This window comes from Colletotrichum siamense, assembly GCF_013390195.1.
Source record: "Colletotrichum siamense strain Cg363 chromosome Unknown KSG_Cg363_contig01, whole genome shotgun sequence".
NCBI classification, from domain to species: Eukaryota; Fungi; Ascomycota; class Sordariomycetes; order Glomerellales; family Glomerellaceae; genus Colletotrichum; species Colletotrichum siamense.
This window is the reverse complement of record NW_023501014.1, coordinates 3,972,446-3,987,475: the sequence shown is the minus strand read 5'-3', so window position 1 is coordinate 3,987,475 and position 15,030 is coordinate 3,972,446. Positions and strand designations below refer to the sequence as shown.

At 53.8% G+C, this 15,030-nt stretch overlaps 3 protein-coding genes across 3 annotated transcripts; 1 reads left to right on the top strand and 2 right to left on the bottom strand.

Moving 5' to 3' along the window:
- Positions 1-4,818: 4,818 nt before the first annotated feature.
- cdcA (Tyrosine-protein phosphatase cdcA) lies at positions 4,819-6,957 on the bottom strand (the record flags this gene model as incomplete). The annotated part of the gene is made up of 3 exons (XM_036632865.1): positions 4,819-6,347; positions 6,400-6,720; positions 6,930-6,957. 3 exons carry the CDS (start codon positions 6,955-6,957, stop codon positions 4,819-4,821), a joined length of 1,878 nt encoding a protein of 625 aa, XP_036502494.1.
- Positions 6,958-8,341: 1,384 nt separating this feature from the next.
- CGCS363_v001015 (EKC/KEOPS complex subunit) lies at positions 8,342-8,779 on the top strand (the record flags this gene model as incomplete). Its single annotated transcript, XM_036632864.1, has 2 exons — positions 8,342-8,379; positions 8,506-8,779. The coding sequence occupies 2 exons, from the start codon at positions 8,342-8,344 to the stop codon at positions 8,777-8,779; spliced, it is 312 nt and encodes a 103-aa protein (XP_036502497.1).
- A 448-nt stretch (positions 8,780-9,227) lies between these two features.
- nuc-1 (Phosphorus acquisition-controlling protein) lies at positions 9,228-11,329 on the bottom strand (the record flags this gene model as incomplete). Its single annotated transcript, XM_036632863.1, has 2 exons — positions 9,228-10,727; positions 10,778-11,329. 2 exons carry the CDS (start codon positions 11,327-11,329, stop codon positions 9,228-9,230), a joined length of 2,052 nt encoding a protein of 683 aa, XP_036502496.1.
- Between the last annotated feature and the right edge of the window lie 3,701 nt (positions 11,330-15,030).

Sequence of the window (15,030 nt, the reverse complement as noted above, 5' to 3'; positions counted from 1 at the left end):
TGTTCAACAATGTGGAATCGAACCCCCTACTCAAATAATACGAAGTAAGATCTGGATGAGTAAAAAGAACGAGACAGGTTGGAACAAAGGCTTGCTTCCTGACTTGGACTCCCCATAGCTGCTGCACTGAGTGGCCAGTCAGTACGAATCAGAGTACTTACGTAAAGGCTTGAAGAGTTCTCTTGTTCATGAAGAATGCGAAATTTATGGTTGGAAATGACAGACATGAGCACTTTTTGTGACGCTGGATGGGGCCGATGACCAAAAATCAAAATTTTCGCGACGCCTGAGGGTGGGATTGGTACAAAGATTCTGTGTCTTGAGTCTCCAGAAGATCAATGTTTTGTTCGTAGCTCACCCAATCTGCACTATTTTTCTATCCTCGTCACGGAAACCACCAGGATGTCAGCGTCTTTAAACCTGAAGTCGGTCCTCTTGACTAGATTTGATGTGGCACGTTTACTTTGCCTCCCGACACCAGATTGTTAGTAATAACAGATATGAAGGGTTGGAAAGTGTCTGAGGCTGTGAATACAGACACCAAGCAGGGCAGACGTTATCAACTAAGATCAGGCTGAGCCGACTGGGGTGTTGTGCGCGTGGAGATATGCAACGCAGCTACAGCAAATCCCGCAGCCCGCATTCACAACCAATACAACCTGGCCACGATGCATGTTGGCTGCAGTACGCAGTTTAGCGATGACGAGTGCCAAGAAGACAGACTTGCTGCAGCTGTTGCCTCGCGGGAGCCCGTCCCTTGGAGCTACCTTGAGGTAATGAACCAATTCTTTGATCGTTTCTCACACTCGCCTCTCTTTGCAAAACCCATCCTCGCAATAGGTACAGAGGCACGCCGAAAGACTCGTTCTCATGGTGAGCGACATCAAACTTTCGGCTCAAGATGATCTTGACGTCGTTTAGTTCCAAGTTGTGAGGGAGTTTGAGAAACAGACAGGGTCCAGACTGCAACCGGCTAATGAAGCAGTTTTGTCCGTCACCGACGTGATTGATGATAACGACCCTCACAAATATAAGACCTGCAACACTGTATCAAATCGATATAGAGATACACGTCAATATCACCCCGATTATGTTACAGATTTAGCTGTCCACTTTGTATAAGGCGAAGTCTCTGAAATCCAGCATTAATACAACAACGAAGGCGTGGTAATGTCGATCCAGGCCTGTGTCTCTGTCGCCTCCTGTGTATGCATGGGAATATCTGGACCTCAGTCAAAAGCAGAAGCGGCGCAAGAAACAAGCCAATACGTACGGAATTTGACACAACGGTCTCATTGGCACACGTTACGGATATCGGGGGCTGTTGTTGCTTGTAGATGAAAAGCGGAAGTATTATCGCAAAATTGCTGTGTTGGAAAGAGGAGCAGCTCTGGCTGAGGAAGGGATCTTTTATAGCCCCCATCAGTGTTGAGAGCCAGCTGGCAGGCTTGTGGTACATAAAAATACGAGTCCTGCATAAGCTACTGCATCCAGGACGATGATCAAAGGCTCAAATGGCCAAGGGGCGAGGGCGGGCGAGGTCTCCTTATGCCACCAGTTGAGGTATACTTCCCTTAACTAGGTCGTCTTCCGTCACCAAGCAAAGGACGCAGAGGCAACTCATTTTTTTTGTCTCTAGAACTATGGAAGCAAAGAGTCTGCATCGGAGTACCTATCAGCACTCTACGTGACCCTGGGAACACCTGAATCACATTGTTGCCTGTGCAAAGCGTTGGAGGTGGTTTACACCGTGCCCAAGCTATTCGCGTCTCATCAATAGGCTATGCAGGATTGACTTCTGATGAGACAGAAGCCAAAGACAATGTCGTGTGCAGCAATACCGCAGAAGTCAAGATCACATCATAAAATACTGTGTCTATGAACTCCGACATGTGTTGGTCAACGAAAGCATTGGATGGACAGGTCATCCCACGCTCGGTACTTCTGTCGTCTTTTGTTTATCGATCGTAGTATTTGCCCTCTCTCTGAAGCAAGACTAGTACACACACAGCGTTGACATGCGGACGTATGATCACTCGCGTTACTACTAGCCAGTCGACGACGCCAACAAAGCTCTCTTCCACTTACCTCGCCTATTTCACATTGTCCGTCATCAAGGGGAGCTTCCCATATCGATCCTGAAAGCTCATAAATATAGCTCAGAGAAGTTGCTGCATGCTTAGGTAGATAACACCTGCAATTTAGAAGGAAGTGATCTTGACGGAAAACTAAGCAACGCATACATGCCATATCTTGGCTGGCGCATGGCCGAGCAATCTTTATTAGAGAATACGAGGCCACGGATATGGCTTTTGGGGGCAATTACGGCGATCGATACCGTTCAATTTACCTAGGATGTCGAGTTTGGTTCGTGAACCCAGACACTGAGCATGGTTGAGGTCATCTACGTGTTGCAAGACCGGCGCGGAGGAAACAGACTGGAGGTGTCGTTGCCCAATGATTCACCGCGAATACACGAAACACAGATAACAGTTCACTGTAGGAAGCAGCCAAGACGAAGATGCTTCTAGTCCAAGGCTGTGGTTTCGGAATCTAAGATGGAGAACACAGTCATGTCTACCACCATTCTTGGTGCAATCAGTTCCAGAACCCCGCACCCGTTCCTCATATGCAGCCTCCTAAACCAAAGACTCCCAATGACAACGTAGAGTCTTCATAAGTAGTCCTCCCCGAGGACGATTTCAGTTCCCGGCAAATGCCTGCTTCTAATGGGAGTTTTTGGAATCTGCAAATGGACCGGGATAGTACGATATCACAAGGAAAACAAGAATATGCGTTGTTGCGTAGAAGTATAGTGAAGATAAACTTCAGAGACCAGTATATCCATGGATAATCGAGGAAGAGACGTCCAGGATGACGACGGAGGTATCCCGTACCTTGAAACAGGGGGGCAGAGACAGCAAAGTGAGACGACCTGTGGAAGTATCGCGCCTGCGAGGAGCTGGCTTCAGTCAGTATTCGCTCAGTCTTTCATTCTAAGGAATTCCAAGACCGAGTCCTATTGCTCGGGAAGTACAGTATGAACTGCCGTTAGCCTGCAATACATACTGACACCGCAGATGGTCAACGAGTCTCTGCCACACCCACGGGTCAACGGCTAGGTCCCAAACCCCTTACTCGGGTTCAGATAAATAGGAATTTGTTCGACTGAGATGGAAAGATGAAGCAAGCAAGCAATCTAGGCCCTCTCAGTCACGGAGTTCAGATTGTGTCATAAAACCTTCGCCTGCGGGGGGTTTGTCGCTCCCAAGAATACATCGCTTCCCATCATCGACAAAACAGCAGGACAATAGTTCAAGCCCCGGCTACTTGCCGTCCCTCATCTCGGCCGCTCCCATATCATTCGGCCTCTCATTCCACAAATTTATCACACGACGTTCGAGTCCAGTGCATAGACTGAAGAACCAGCCATGGACTCACATTTCATGCGGAACGCCCGGGAAGCCTTTTATCCAGAAACATGTCCATGTCCCTGGGAAATTTGCATGACGGGAGTTCTTACCAAAGCGACGGCAAATATATACACCTCCCAAACTTGCCTCTCCACAGAAAGACCATCCACTGGGAACGATTTCGACACTTGGCTTGCGTCTGACGAGGGTATATAAATTGACCCATCATGCAAATGATATTCAGCTCCCTAATGGCTTGAAAGCTATCTTTCTGGACTTCGCGGATATCAAGGTCTCCCAGATGCGTTCTGTGGATGACAGGCTTTGTCGCCATCATTCTCCAGCCATCATTCTCCCATCACATCTCTCTCCACCGACCTCGTCCCTCCTCACTTCCTTCCACAGGGTATCCAGCTGATTGCTTCCAAGTTACAATCAGACTCCCTGGAGCTGTGAACACTCTCAACAAGCATACATGCCATATTCCCACACCTCTGTACAAGAGGAACGCCATATTTTGAACTGGCTCTCATTGAGAAAACCGAGAACTGTGACGATCTGGCCTGTCCGTTGAGGCAAAAGTGACCTCAGCATGGTCATACTTATATAGAGACCCCTGAAGGCTACCGCACCAGCCCCGGACCAGCTTTCACGATCATTATCTGCCTGATCGATGGTTTACGGAGGATCTGTCTCTTATGCAAGCTGAGCAAGGAGGGTGGAGGGTACTTACACATGACGAAGCAAGCCAATCAAACATCACCATGTTCAAGACCGATCAAGTGTGCGTACTTTTTGTATTGCTGCGGAAAATCAAGCGGGCAAAGCGTATCCATCATATTCTGACGATGATGCTCACAACATCTCTCCGGGAGGAGGCATGCCCACTGCCACTGCCCACCATCCCGATCTCTCCTTTCTGCCTCTATCCCATGCGCACGGAACGACCAAAAAATAATGGTGAAAACAGCAAACAAACAACAAATACAATTACAATACTCAACACCCTTATGCCCCATGAACGCCGTTTGTGAGAAACCCTCCAAGCAGTTTGAACCGGCTGGCTGCCGTGCCAGCCCTGGTATATATGCATTGAATGCCTGGGCAGGTAGAGAGAGAAGATGCAAAAGCCCTCGTCAGATACGCCGAAGTGACCATCATCGTCATCATCATTTCGCAATGTCGTAGACATCATACCAGCCAACGCTGGCTTTCCTCCCATTGAACACCAGTTCCCCTTTGCCGCAATCTCCAAGGTTGCCAGAACCCAACGCCAATTCATGCAGATCGACATGGACCGGTCGTGATCATCATCATCATAAGTGGTTAGTAAGCTATCGGCAAGCACCTAGTGGTCCTCGGAAGTGACTCTTAGTCCTGGACGAACGAGACGTCTCTGGCGCTCCTACGCGCCAGAGACTTTGCGCGCGGTCGAGGCGGCCGTCGCGGACATGGCTGAGCTGCCCACGCTGCCGACCCGACCACTCGTCTTTCGTACTCCTTCCTTGGTCCTCAATGGTGAATCGCCCGAACGCTTGCTGCCACGAACTTTGGTGAGGACACCTGATGCGCTGCTAACGCGGTCTCCAAGGTTCTTGACGCGTTGTGTCCCGATGTTCTCCGCATCGTTGCTGGCATCGTTGTCGATGTATGTCTGGTACACAGTGGCGGCGGAGTGGCTAACTGATCGCTTTTCACTGCGAGTAGGCGACTGCGAGGTCTTCCTGTGTGTGCGCATCCTAATGTCCCATTCTTCGTCAGACTCGTTGGGGCCGCGAGACTGCTTATGAACGGAAATCACTTCCGTCTCCTGGTGGATGGCGCCCTCCTCATCGACAGTTGCGTGGTATGAAGGGGCTCTTTGGTAGGGATGATGACGGTCTGCACCTGCGCGGTTGGTCTTTCTTGGCTGTCCTGGTGTTGGCGCCGGGAGGTAGTCTTCCTGAGCCCCGATGTTATTGCGGTCGTGGTCGACTTCGCTCAAAGGCGTCCTGTTTGATGTGCTGCGGTGGGGAGGTGTGGAGGCCTGGCCGTTGCGAAGGGAAGTCTTTTGCATGGCGCGGATGGGGGTGCTGGGGACAGCAGCGTTGGCGGCCATCTCCTTGCGGAGCTTGCGCTCGATGCGCTCCTCAATCCACCACTCGCGGAAGATACCCTGGTTGATGTGCAGCCAGTGCTGTTGGGGACCGACGACCATGCCGGGGCGCATGAAACGCATGAAGGCGATGATCTCGTTGGCGGTGAAGCCGTGGCGGTAGATGAGGTAGGCGCCAATGAGGCAACCTGTCCTGCCCAGACCGGCCTTGCAGTGGACGGCGATGCCCTTCTTCTTGACGGTGATGGTCTCGTGCGCTAACCTGATGAACTTGCGGACGGTTGTGAGAGGCGGGCAGGTGCCGTCGTCGAAGATCATGTCCAGGTGGGAGATACCCATGGACTCGAAGAATGAGGGAGAGTAGAGGGGAGAGTTGAGGCGGACAACAAGGCCAATGTTGCGCTCAGTGAAGTGCTTCAGGACGTTCTTGAAGGGCTGGGGCAGCGCCTTGTTGGCGTCGACCTGTCCAATGCTCTTGGGGAGCGCATCCCACTCCTCAGTGCCCTCAATAACCTTGGCGACGGGGGTGTGCTGGGGCGACGCAAAAGCCAGGAAGTGTGGTGTGATCCAGTTGAAGTCTCCGTGCTCAACTCTCTCGAACTTCTCGTACTCGTCAAGATCGAAGTTGTCCAGGGCGCAGCAGCCCTCCTCCTTGGCCTTCCACACGCCGTAGACGACGTCCTGAACGGTGATGCCGTAGTCGGCCTGACTGTATCCAGCGTCACGGAAGGGCATCAGAGGGGGGTCGACCTGGGCGATGGGGGCGAGAGCCAAGTGAGGGGGCCAGTTTTGGATGAGAACCATATAGCAAGCGAGCATACAAGCGGCGTTTGCGCGACCTTTACGACTGTTAGTGACCGGTTTTCATCGCGCCCTGAGACTGGTACTCACTTCTGGGATCAGCTCTGCTCCAGAAGACGATGGGGCGATCCTTGTTCTCCTTGGCACCGAGCACATCGTGAAACTGCAGGGCGAAGCGGTACAGGTGACCGATGTGCAGCGGGCCGAAGTCGTGGTGGAAAGCGTTGTAGAGGAGGGTGTCGTCGACGGAGAAGTAGTAAGGCGTAGGGCGGACGGCGGCGGACTGGACGGGAGTAGGCCCTTCAGCGGCTCTTTGCGATCGTTTCCTGGGGGAAGTCTGGACGGGCTCGCCGTAGGGGAAGATGGTCTCGGCCGTGGGAGGGTGGATGTACGCAGCCAGGTAAAGCCGGTCTGAGAGGACAGTCAGAAAGGAGATAGGGAAGTATGCGCAATAAAAGTAGGGATGGATCTGTTGCGATGCCGCGCTCATGCTGGAAGGTGTTGCGCTCAGGTCACTGTGCGACGATCTTGAGTGCCGACTCCGCGCAGGGTAATGATGCGACATGATGGCGACGATGCGAATGGACGGTTGAGGTCCGAAGACGGGCAGGGAAGCTTACCTGGGATGTACTCGATGACCTGGCCCATGTTTGGGCTCTTAGAAGAAGGGGCCATTGGTCTCGTGACACTCTGTTTCCTCTGATGATGTTTGGATGAGGCAATTGCTCTTGCGACGGGACCTTCTTTGGGATGCAGGTGCAAGCGGGCCTGGTTCGGAAAGGATAAGGCAGGTGCCGAAATTATCCAGAGGCGAGGCTACTCTTTGTATGCAAAGTAATGCGCGATCCAGGGAAGACAGCGACGGAGGTGCGGGTGCGAGCGAAGTGTGTTGGTCTGCGGGTGAGGAATGTTGGAATCGTCGGGTCTGAAACAATAACAACAACAACAAGATCTGTAGTCGGCGGCGAAGCCAGGGAGGTATTTCTGATGAAGCGAAGGCAGAGTGCAATCAATCCAACCCAGAGGCGATTAAAGCGGCGCTTTCCTGCGGCAGCGCAAGAATTGAAGAGATTTTGGCGAGAGTACGAGATGGTGAAAAGGAAGGTATTCCAAAGGTTAGGAGCGACCGATGCAGGTGTTTTTGTATGGTTTGCTGTTATTTTGGCCGAAGCGGTCAATATGGGGCCGGCCCAAAACAGCAAGGGTCGACTGTTGTTACGGAGAAGCTTGGTTGCTGGCTGCCGGGCTGCCAGCCGTTGTCGAGACAACCAGCAAGGGGAGGCACAGACCACCCGCGCCTCCTGACGAATCGTTCGACGTGGTTCAGCGCCTCAGGCAACCGCACCCGCCTCCAGCTCATGTCTCTAAACCCGAACAAGCTCTTTGACGGCTGTTTGACCACTGACTGTCGCCCACGAAGGAGTCCGAACACCCATCAAAACAAATCCATCGATGTCCACTGCCCCTCAGTGCCCTTCGCAGTGATCCCTCCCGCCGTCTTGAGTCTAGCCTTGCTTATCGGGGGGCGGCATTGAGTCTTGCGCTGCCGCAGCCAGCCCAGCGCCAAGGCAACCCCATGTCGTCCAGGTCCGCATCAACCTGCCGCACCTTGCAAGCTGCCCGCAAAGTATCTTTGCACGGCTTCTTGTCTTGCGCAGTACTTGTCGACGCAGCGATCCTGTGCGCATGCGCTGTCTGGTGTCACCCTCGTGGAATGGCGGGGCACCTTGTCTTCTTCTGATCTGAGTTGTCCGCTGCCATCTAGAAGGAGTTTGTCCGTCCTTGTGTATCCTGTCTTGTCCTGTCCCGTCCCGGTCAACCCATCCCATCCCGTCCCGCGGTGAGCTATGTATCATCGGGTGGGCGGGACACCTTTTTTTGCGCTGCCGCCGCCAGCTCCAATGACGACTTTGTAAAGACCGACAGCCAAACACCAACTTTTTTTTCCCCATTCCTGAACCCCTCCAAACATTTGCGCCTACACTGTACCTACCCACACTTAACCCAATCCACTCCCGCAAAAACCGCAACCATGGACAACGCAATTGACGCCGAATTCCCATGCTCATTGTAAGTTCCCGACTCTCACTTGTCGCATTGTAGCCCGTGCAAGGTGTGTCGCGCATTGTGTCATTTGCGACAAAAAGAAAAGCCGACGAAAATCACAAAAAGAAAGCTAAGACAAGATTTCCGCAGAACTATCGACGTCCCGTTCCCTACCCCGCGCCTGGCTTCCGTCGCCCACAAAGCGCTCGCGGTCGATAAGGAGCTCTCGCCGCTCGTCAGACGCACCTTCTCCATCGAGGAGAACTCTCCCGAATCTGCCATCCTCCGCGTCAACTACGAAGCGACCACGAACCGCATGCTCCGCGTCTCCGTCAACGGCCTCATGGAGAGCCTCAACCTCGTGGTGGAGGTCATGGAGGAGCTCGACGTCGACGTTCTGGAACACAACCGGGACAGCCAATGATTGCGTGTGTCACGCCGGCGTTTTACGGAAAGCTGGGTTGTCTTGGGATTCGTACGTCAGTCTCGGAGGGGAGAGACAAAAATCAAATCGCATCCACGTGCGACGGGAAATAGGAACGATGCATCATTATTCTTTTTTACATTTGTGATACCCAATATACAGCCACATTTTGTGCGACGACTTTTGTGACGCCTGGAACATGGTCCATGATCACAAGGTGTCAATCCTACCGTGTGCTATGCCCAGATCGAGAAGGTCTGGAACATGAGCCAATCCTTTCGCACCTATTTTCGCCATGGTATATAACGTTTACATGGCCACATAAACCTAGCAATTATACAAATCCAAATAACCCGCCATCGATGCTCCTAGATTACCTCGTATATATCGTGCCTGTTGGGATATCCCGCTACCGAAAGCTCCATAAGCCACCCTTAATGCGCACCCATTACTCTGTCGAGCTTTCTTTTTGTTCAACAGCTTCCGTGCTTCCTGACGGCTCCATGCGCTCCAGCTTTTTCTCGAGCTCTTCAGCCCTCTTGTTGGCCTCGGCAACCTCCTGCTTGAGCTGTTTGATATACTCAATCGCCAACTCGACAGTGCTAGCCTTGCTGTTCGGTGCGCCTCCCGCCTTGTCCTTCTCCTTCTTGTCGGCGTTGTCGCTTTCGCCCGATTCCTTCAGCGGCTGGGGAAGAAGCGTTGCGATCTCCTGCAGTGCCGAGTTGATGCGATTTCTTCGGCCCTGTTCCGCAATCTTGTGGGACGTGCGCTTGGATGTGAGGTTCGTCGATAGCTCGCTCGGGTAAGTGACGCCAGGAACAGTGTTGCCTTCGAGAATGTTCTGGTAGTTTGACTTGGAAGCCAATAGGCGGGAGGCTGTATCCTCTGCGGACATCCCGCCGGGCGTGCCAGGCAGAAGCGGCTTGATGCTAGGTGATATCCTGGGTCGTAGAGCAGGAGAGACGTGAACCGAGCTGACACTTCCCCTTTTCCCGCTACCCTTGCTTCCCCTTGCCAACAATTGGGGCGTCCTGCGTGCCGAGGGACCCGTGGAGCCCGGTGCGAGGTTCGGGCTTCCGCTCGCTGAAGCAGCGGCAGTCGGTTTCGCAAAGATGGGAGATGGCAGCGGCTGGAACGACGAAGCTCTAGCCGAGCCTGGATCTGACGGCGACTGAGTCGGCGTTGCCGTATCAATTCGCGGAGGCTGGGGTCTTGAGTTGAAGTTGACGGACTCGGGAAGTTCGAAGGATTCGATATGATCCGAAGGCCCAAGGTCTTGGGGATTTGACGCTGCTGAGTTGTTCGCGCTGGATGAGGGAAGCTTCATGAGGGAAGCTGGTGTGGCGGGCGAGGGCTTTCCTTGGATGTGAGCCGGAATCGCGGGGTGCGGCTGGGGCTGAGGTTGGGGCTGGATGAATGGTGATTTGCTCGACGCCTTCTGGGGAAGTGGTGGTGGCGGCATGTCGGACAGGTTCTCAGGTGACACTGATGCGTTTTCGGACTCTTCGCTGCTCATAGGGGCAGGCAAGGCCGTCGAAGGCAGCATCTGATCAAGCCCATCTTCGTTCACTTCCTGCATCTCAGTGAGGGCTTGCGACACCATCTTTGGTGTCGGGCCAGCTTTCTTCCGCTGAGGCTTCGTAATGGGAGACTGGCGAACACTCGACTTGGCCTTTACTCTTGCGTTGCTCTTGCGAACTTTCTTGGCCAAATCCATCGCCGCAGGCTGCGCGTTTGCTGATGTCTCAACGTCCATCTCGGCGGGGGAGTTGTGCGCCGACAGAGACGAGCGGCGGTCGTACAAAAGTCCCTGGTCACTTTGCGCATGAAGGGCTGGAGAGGTAAGAGGGCTGAAATATGCGCCAGGAATTGTAAAGCCACCGGCTTCCATCTGGAAATGGGGATCTAACGGCGTAACGGCAGGTGACACCAAAGGAGTAAAGGCCATCTGAAATAGTCAGCGATGCGCTTTCGGGATCGTTAACGAGAACACCTTACATCTTGCTGCTCCTTCATCCGTTGGTACCGGTTGTCGAACATTGGGGTTCGGCTTTGATCCGAATAAAATTGATTGCTAGCGGGAGGCATTTCAAGGCTTTGGGGGGTTGGGGGAACTGCATGCTGGTTGGTGTAGTAGACATGCTGCTCATGAATCTGGCGATGTTGCTGCTGGACGCGCTGCTGCTGCAGATACTGGATCTGAGCATCGATTTCGGTGATGGCGTCTGTGGGAGTCGGCGGAGGGATCAGTTGCGTGGGAATGGCAGGGTGCGCAGCTGCAGTGGTCATGTTGATGAGCTGCGTCTGCATGGCGGCATTGGCGTTGCTCATGACCATATTGGCGTCGGTTCCTCCCATCTGTGTGTCGAGCTGTTCACGGCCGGACTGGTGCATCATGCCGGAGCCACTTCCGGACTGGAAGTCGTTGAAGTCGAAGGTCATCGAGTCGCCCAAGTTGCCCATGCCTCCCATGTTCAAAAACTGCTGGAACTCCTCATCGTGGGATGACGCCAAGGCCGGATCTTGGTTCCAAGATGCGGCGTCCATCATGGCGACACTGATTTTCCGAGCCGCTAATTCGGGTTCCGAAGCACAAATTCCAAAAATACCAATGCGCCGAAATCTTTTCGTAGGCCTTTTTCCGCCCGGTTCACTTTCAGTGGTTCAGATCGTCGAGATAGTTGATCAATACCAATAGTCGAAGAGGCAGTTCGGAAAGTCAGTTGGTCGGAGGTTGTCGGTAGATTGCGCATGAAGAAGGGGAATGCACAGCGCAGGTGGTCGTGGGGTCGTGTTCGAGTTGCGTGGGGACAGTTGGAGGCTGCCCTACGTGTCAAATGCGAGAAGCGCAAGTGCTTCGCGCCAAAGAATTTGGTGAGGATGCGTGATCTCTCTCGATTGTTGGGTAGCAGAGACGTCAGACGGATTGGTTAACGGGCGATGGATGAAGTCAAGAAGGGGAGGGTGGCAGCAGAGAAAAGCTGCCTCTCTTGGTGGAGAGAGGCTGGCAGAAGGACGGCGAGCAGCGGCCGGCGGCAGAGGACGAGCAGCTGATAATGGTGGGGGGACACACCCCCGGGCAGAGAAGGATGGACGCTGGAGCGCATGGGATGGGCTGCCCAGATGCAGATGGATGGGCGGTTGAGTTGCACTGGCATTGGAGGGCCATGACTGGTCAGCGAGACCGTGGACACATTTTTTTTGCGCATGTCGGCGGATCCAAGCTTTGGGACTATCAAGGGTGTTGAGGGTCGCTAACTTGAGGAACTGGACCGTGCCCAGCGCACTGAACCTGCCAAGGGTTTTCCTTGCACTCGACCAGCACTTTCTGCGCAGCAAGGAAGCCATGTTTTTTCTTCTGCAGCAACCGTTGCCGACGGACACGCGGTTTCAATGGGAAGAGAGAAGGACAGCCTGGGTTGACGGGTGAACGCTGATGGCCCGTGGAAGATTGAATAGAAGCAGCTGGTACGTGTTGCGCTCCCGTCACACCGTTGCAGAAACCGACCGGGACGGGAGGACGACGTTAAGGGCAGGGCAGCAGGGCGCATTTGACGCTTCCATTCCGAGAAGACGAAACAACTGCCTAACGAGGTTTCATGTCCGGTCTTTCTTTGACTGCACTGTCAGGTTCGGAAATCCCCGCCTCCATCAGATCAGGCACCGCTGGAGACGCGGAGGGCCTTTTGCATGCTTAGGTACCTTACCTCAGTATCATATGTCCCTGGCCAACTGCAGGAATAATTACTTGGCCGGATGCTCTTCAACCGCACACCAATGTCCACAGTCCAGGACCTCGAGTGCGAGCCACTTCACAGTCACCAATGGTTTCTGTGGTAAATGCCTTGACTAAGTTGCCTGCCCCGACAAGTCGATCCGAGACTGAAGGGTCCTGTCTGTGCTCAACGAGACCCTGACTAGGTTGGTCCCTCTGCGGTCTGCACTCTCGTCCCTCGCCATGGGACGAAAAGCTTCTCGTTTTAGCCCCTCGGCTCGGAGGGAATATCGGGGAAACAATAGCCTGTGATGACCAACCGTTGAGGAAGCCCGAAGCATCACCCGCCTCTGTCAGAACCGCGACTCCCCCGTTAGGAGAGCGGAGAGTCGCTGCTAAATATCACGGCTGGGAAAATTTCTCACACGATACCCTTCTTTGGCCAGGCGCCCCGATCACCAGAAGACTCTAGCCAACAGTTATTAAATTTAGTGGAACCCCTCCCCTATCGGTAACGGCGCCGGTGCCTCGCCACATAAGTTCGTCTCCAAGCGAACTGCAGGCCGGTGAGTTCCCAGCCGCGTGCTGATGCCTATCCGTGTGTATGAACAGACTCCCGCCCGTGTGGTTTCGGACTATATATCCAGAAAACTACATACATACGAATACAGACATCACCAGCGGCAGGAGAAAAGAGGAAAGCCAAGACGAAAAGCTGACCTGTCAACTGCCCAAGGTGGCACCCGCATGCTGGGCGCTGGGCAGTCGACCACATCCCGTCCCGGCCGGCGGATTCATGTCCACTGGCCTCGAGTCGGGGTGCCATCCGACTTGACACTGACAGCTGCTGCGGAAGATTGGGAATAGTACCCAGCCGGCATCGGGCACTGCACCGCCGCATGCCATGTACGAGAACGGGGACCAGACACTGGATGTAACCGTCGCTATGGAGTCAGAGTAACAACAGTCCAGCTCGCATTAATCTAACGCCACCGGTACTTGCCTGTCCAGAGATCCAATATCGGGTTCTTTCGTGACTCTCACAGTTCGAGTCCACAGTCTGAGCCCTTCTCAATGGAACCTAGCAAGGAACTGGCCTCGGGCTCCGAATGCCAGTGATCGCCCTCATTACCCCTCTCTCGGGCCATTCTTTCATTTAGATCTGGGTGCGTCTGATGAGTGTCTCGTGACGGCTCCAGATAACGTTCAGTCGGGAGATGTGAAGACCGAGTGAAGCATTCGCATGCGACGAAGCCCGTCATCAACCGTTGCGCCCGACTTCTTCCGCGGGCCAACCCCCAGGCATTTCCTTAGGTAACGCAGTTCTAGAACAAAACCGCAGGGCTCCTTCACGTGCGTGCGACACTCGTGGGGGTTCGATGCTCAAGGCGGGGGGTCCAGAGCCCCCTGCTAGGTTGCCTGTCGGTCTGTCCAACCCGAGTCGGTACGTACTGCGGTGCCTGCACGTCTCGAACCTCCCTCGAGGTCAATCAAGCCTGCGCTGAAAGCTTACTGCACCCGCTGCAAGTGGTCCGAACTTCATCATGTCTTCAGCCAGACCTTTTGAAGATTGAGAATTATGTCATTACCTCTGCAGCTGCAGTTCGACAGTCAACCTTGTCTCAACCTCGCATCTCTGGACCGCTGAAAGTTGCGTCCCTCCGCAGAAATTATACCATTTTTAGGACACGGCCGACATTCCCTGCAGTTCACCTCCGTCATTTGCATCCACCAGGTCAACTTCCAGACGTCATCCTCGGCATGGCAGCAGACAAACAATGTCGATCTTTGTCGGCGAACATATCCGAACGCCGACCTCAAGGCACGGAACCGCGGAAACGCAAAGGAAGCAACAATGAAGACGGTACATCCAGATCGTTTTAGCGCGGCTGTCGAAATTCCGCTCAACTCGTCAGACAAGAGCCTCCATCCATCTCTAGGTCGAACCCACTTAACCATAATCAAATACCTACCTAGTCGCCCACGGCTACCATTTTCTCCGAGCCTTGTCGTCGTCACCCAAACTCCCTCAGGTAAGAAAGCTCCGGATGACAATTTCGTCGACGCTTCCTCACGCTGTTCGCAGGCAAACCGGTAGCGCGCCAAAGGCTGGTCGAACAACGATGCGACACTCTTGTGCGGGTTCAAGGTCTCAACATTGCGACCCGGCATCGAAGAACGAGATGCCCACCACCCTGCTCGAGGCCTAGTCATCTGTGCAAGACAGCCGATTCGCCGTCACCTGGCCTGTAGGAAGGACGTCCTTGGCAGCGTTCCCCCACAGGCATTCGTTCAGGACGATCTGCGAACTTCAACACACCAATCCCGTCTCCGCCGTTCCAGTTGGTTTTCCTATGTGCTCGATCCAATCTCACCTGCAGGATATGCGAACGAATCACATCGCGGCCGACTACACCTATTACTGCCAGCTGCAATGGGTTCCAAGAAAAGAAGTCCCACGCTGAACCGAGCGGGCGCTGTGATTACCCTAGTTGCCCACTAATTGGTGCTCCCGTCCTGCGTCGACTTTGCAACC